The sequence below is a fragment of the Argentina anserina genome, chromosome 4 (assembly GCF_933775445.1).
Source record: "Argentina anserina chromosome 4, drPotAnse1.1, whole genome shotgun sequence".
NCBI lineage: Eukaryota > Viridiplantae > Streptophyta > Magnoliopsida > Rosales > Rosaceae > Argentina > Argentina anserina.
The window spans coordinates 1,994,645-1,999,900 of record NC_065875.1 but is presented as its reverse complement, the minus strand read 5'-3'; the positions used below and the strand labels follow the sequence as shown (position 1 = coordinate 1,999,900).

The window sequence follows — 5,256 nt, the reverse complement described above, 5'->3', positions numbered from 1 at the left end:
TTAACACACTTTTTTTCAATCTGCACTTGCACTTAGCCCAACACTTGAGACTAATAAAATTTGACAAGAATCAACTCATAGCCGCCGGCCAGAGATAATCCAAGCCTAAGAACCCACCGTATGTCTGATGACAAAGAACGCACAATTCTCCCCACCACATAGATGAAATGATCCAATGAGAAATCACCCAATTCCACTTTCCGAGACTAAGAAATTGATAGGCAAAGAAAACGATGGGTGACAATGAAACAATGAAGAATTTGGTGAAGTCCTCCAATTTCATATGAAAAGACATCAACAACTTGGAATTACAATAATTCACATAAAGAATTACCCCAAAATTATATTCCAACAATGAGAGCTCGATCTATAAAACACTCAACTTGACACATTGGAAAGGGTCCACTTTGGATTATCATACAAATTGCAACATAAAAGAGTCCATGTACGTACTCGGTTCATGCATGGCAATCTTTCTTTTTCTGCAGCATCTAAACTTGACCCATACTCTTCGATCTTCCCCTTTGATCGAAATATCCTCTGCAATTTTCTGCACACGTTGTTGAAGAATCTCAATCTAGCTAGCTTCACAATCCATCATTTGCTTTGACCAGGCAGAAGTCACCCACCCGAAGACTTAACCATCCTTAAACGAAGAAATAATACTCAGAAAAGAGATGAAGATTATTAGTTCCATCTTGAACTTGGGACGGGGGGTGAAATGTGAGAGCTTCAAAATGCTTGAATGTAACTTATGTTTTTACTTTTGTAACTTTTCTGTATTTGTTCATTAGGATGTCTGAACAAAAAAAAAATTTGAGTAGCTGTGTTCCAGTCTGAACTATCTATGTAAATATATATTATAACAAAGTTCAATGACATGAGAAAAGAGAAAAAGGAGCTACTTTAATCTTGTATACGATTCTAACTGTGAATCTTGGTGTAACACCTCTATGCTTCTGATGGATGGAGAAGGAATGATGATTTAGAGAAGAAATGAAAGATCGAAGAAGCATTTGCTGGCTACTTCATCGATGGTTCTGCACTGTCATCATACAAATTTATTTGCCTGCACCAGCACTCTTCTTAGCTCGCTAGCAATCCCATGCAACAATATTGGTTTTCGGACGACTCCGTTGATCCCAATCTGCATGCATCTATCCCAAATATCATCATCTGCACTAGCAGTTAAGGCGATGATCAATGGCCAAGTGTGGCTTCGAAATTTCCTAATTCTCATTGCGACTTCAAAGCCATCCAACTCCGTCATTTGGAGATCTAGGAAAACGACTTGAACAGAAGCTCCAGAGGGACCAACGGCGGAAAGGCATTCATATCCAGAGGAAACAGCAGTGACATTGCAACCTAGTTTCTCAAGCAGTTTTCGGGTCACAACCCTATTCACATCATCTTCATCTGTTAACAGCACTTGCAAGCCTCTGAAAATAGAATTAGAATATGAATGCTCTGAAGACCCTCCAGGTTCAGAGATGGCAATTGCAATGGATGTTCGAGGTTGAAATCGGAGAACAAGTGCCATGCTTTGAGGAAATCCTTGAGGGTTAGGGATTGCCCATATGTTTCCTTGCATCAACTGACAACAAAATATTATTAGGAATGCTTCACCAACAACACGAACAGACATGCGAGCAACAACTAACAGTCACTCTTCTCAAAAAGTTGTAAGCTGATCTACTAAAATTGATAGGTGTAGATGAAAACACACAAACTGTAGTAAATAACTCGGCTTCTCTTATGAGCAAGCTTGTAAAATGCAGACAATAAATTGTCTCAAATTTAATAGAGGCAATGCTTGAGCAGTTCAGTCCAAACAAAACAGAAAATCATAAGCTTTAACAACATATGCAAGGAAACTAATCAACACCAACTCCAGCCAACCCAAGTCACCTATACACAAAAAACACCTGAATCTAGCTTCTCTAACCAGGTAAAGATATGGTTAACAAGTCATTAAAATTGATTGTCCTAAATACCTCTAACTGAGAAAGACGGCCTATCTTCAATGTTCTTCTAAATATAAATGACCATATTTTTACATGAAAAATGCAAATTTCTCTTCATGCAGACTATAGCCAACCAACAAGTTATGCCTGTAGTTTCTAACTTAAAAAGGATTGCACTCTAACTACAAATTTTTGAATGCTTAAGAAAATAAGTATATACGCATCATACCCACGCACACGGAAGCAAACAGTTTATCATGCTCACCTGCACTAGCCTTTTGCAAATGTTGAAGCTCAAATTCTCATCAACTCCTTCACTGTTGTATCTGTTGCCGAGCTGCATCACTGGATTTGAGAAATCTGACTGAGAACCACCTTTGCTTATTCCAATCTCGAATCTAATATATACATCAACACCATCAGATGAATTTTGTCTCCAAGCTGCCCATCTTTGATCACTCCTCCCCTGACTTCCATTCTCTGAAGTAACCCGAAATGTGACCAAGCCTCCCCCCTGATTTCCATTCAACAGGCTCCCAACCATATGTAAAATCACCTGAAAAACCCTTCTTTCATCTCCCATTACATGATCAGCTAAGGACTTTTCAACCTCAATTGTAAAACCAAATCCCCTGTAGACACACAAGCATTTGGCAAGGCAAGCTGCTTCTTTTATCATTGCATGTAACCGGAAAGATCCCATCTCCAAAGGAAATCTTCCGCTATCCTTAGCTGGGTTATCCATCGCATCATTTATCAACGTCGATAGGACATTGCTTGTCCTTGCCATTGCATCAACAATAACTCGTTGATCATTATTCAAACTCTCATCCTGCATCATGGAAAGCAACCCCAAAACTGAGTGCATTGGCCTTCTCATGCCATCACTCATTACCTTCTGGAAAGAGTTTCTTGCATGGCTTGCCATCATGGCATTCATTTTTGCCTGCTGCAAGGCTCGGTTTTGCTCAGCCAATTGTTCCCGCATAAGTTGGGACTCTTCAAGGATTGCAGCATGGGATAAAGCCACAGCCACCTGGTCAGCAACCACCTTAATTATCTCAAGTTCCTGACCGCTCCACGATCTAGGCTGTCCACCAGGGAGAACCAGAACCAATATTGCATAACAAGTCTGGATCAGCTCCGGAGTCCCCCCTTTAAAATTGGAAACCCGAAGCATTGGCATACGAATTGCAGCTACTGGTCCCGGCTCACCAGAATCATCACTGCTTCCACACACAAGTGCTGAATCTGGTGCAAGGATGTTTACATTATCACTTCCTTTGATAAGTACAACATCTGGATCCCTAATTGGTATGGAAATGTCGTACATATTAGAATAATTCCTCCCTTTCAATTCATGGGTCAGGATCATCTCTGTTTTAATTTCATTAGGCATCCAAACTGCACAGTACTGCAAACCCAATGTCTCAGATAGCTCAAAAAGGGTTGTGGACAATATTGTATGTCTATCAAGGGACTTTCGAATCTCTTGAGTAAGCATCCGAACATGCATTCCAGCTTCTTTCTGTCTCATTATAATCCCGACCTCTCTTCCAAGGTCCCAAGTCTTCTTCTTCAACATGAACTCTCTCACTTTCACTTTGAGAAGTAAAGGAATGAGAGTGATGAGCGTTATAGCAGTGGCACATGAGACCAGAGCGGTGAGGATTTTGAACACCGTGAGAGCGAGCATTAACTGAAACGGGTGAGGACCATAAGTCCAGCCATTCAGCAAATGCGTCATTCCACACAGCACAATGAAGGCAATGAACTCAAAGAGAACCCATTTGAAAGGTACATTCGAGCAGCTGACAAAGTAAAGCAGCTCAATGGGGATCGAAAAGTATGCCACCGCAATCAAGAAATCGCCCACTCGCTGACATTCTAGTATGCTGTCAATGCTCCAGAAGCTGCCCTCGTCGTCACAATTGCACCTCGGAAATCCACTATCAGACGCCGAAACACACACAAGGAGCAACGAAATTGATAGCCCAGATGCCAATGCTCTTAACATTGCATCTAAACAACCGCTTCTTCAATCCATCAATCACTAAATCAACTCCGAAACTTCAAACCCCTCACAATACATTAAATCATGAGCTAAATCATCCATGGACTCAAACAATCAGAAACCCACAACCCCTTAATTCATAACCTGTCAATAAAATAACAATCGCCTCACTAACAATTTTAAAATAAAAAATTTGAGATCCAACAACAACCAACTAGTAAAGCTCTTCTCACATCACGGATTGTGACACATCGAATTTCTATCAAACAAATTTCCCTGAATTAATGCAAAAACAACCAAATTTATCCCAGAAAAAAATATTATACACAATCAAAAGTTCAGAACCAAAGAAAAAGAAAAAGAAAAAAGAAAAAAAACATTTCTAAAATACAAACCCCACCAAACCAAACCAACCACATAGACTCAAACAAGCAAAGGAACAAAACCAAAAAAAAGGCGTACCTGACAAAGCACCACTAGAAATGTCTCAGAGAAACCCAGATTCCATCTTCTACTTCATCCTCAGATCTTCACATGCAACCATCTCAAACTCTTCCCCAGCCATCAAAACAAACACCACTCTCACTCAAAACCCAGAAACCTCCCACCGCCCATTTAAACACTGACCCAAAATCCAAAACCAACCCAGAAACAAATCCCAATATAAAAAAAAAATCACATAAACACATACACACCCAACAACCAGACCATATTTTTCCCACAATCAAAAAACCCAAAACCAAAACCGAGGCTGGCCACCTCGCGCAGTGAAACCCGCTGCGAGCTTTTTTCAAGACGAAGTGAAGAGAAGAGAGAAAAGGTTAAGTGATTTGAATGTATAGAGCAACTCAACTCAAAACCAGAGGTCTTGAAAATTTACCAGTCTCCTATTCCTCTCTGTCTCAGCTCCCTTTATAGCAACAAAGTAATAAAGAATTAAATAAATCAAAAAATGGGGAAGCCCCCCGAAAATCCGAAACTAATGCTCTCCCCGGAAAATCAATAAAAGGATAGATTTGTAAGAGAGAGAGAGAGAGAGAGAGAGAGAGGGAATATAGTTTTGGGCTCTGAACGTTTGCAAGGAGAAGAAGAATAGGGAAAGTGGGGCCATCTGGGGGCTCGTACATGAGGAGAACTTGGACGCCTTTTCGCTACATTAACGTCCCCGTCACACCCCCGTCATTTTTTATTTGGGTCGGTTGAGTACACGTGTCGGTAGGAGGAGGGTACAGAGATGGCGCGTCGCGACCACGTAACGTCTGAAGACGTAACGGGCAT

The 5,256-nt window shown here is 40.8% G+C and overlaps 1 protein-coding gene across 1 annotated transcript; it reads right to left on the bottom strand.

The window, feature by feature from the left end:
• Positions 1-644: 644 nt before the first annotated feature.
• On the bottom strand, positions 645-5,012 carry LOC126792542 (ethylene receptor 2). The gene is made up of 3 exons (XM_050518947.1): positions 4,441-5,012; positions 2,230-4,122; positions 645-1,594 (listed from the first exon to the last, which is right to left on the bottom strand). The coding sequence occupies exons 2-3, from the start codon at positions 3,979-3,981 to the stop codon at positions 1,052-1,054; spliced, it is 2,295 nt and encodes a 764-aa protein (XP_050374904.1). The 5' UTR covers positions 3,982-4,122; positions 4,441-5,012; the 3' UTR covers positions 645-1,051.
• Between the last annotated feature and the right edge of the window lie 244 nt (positions 5,013-5,256).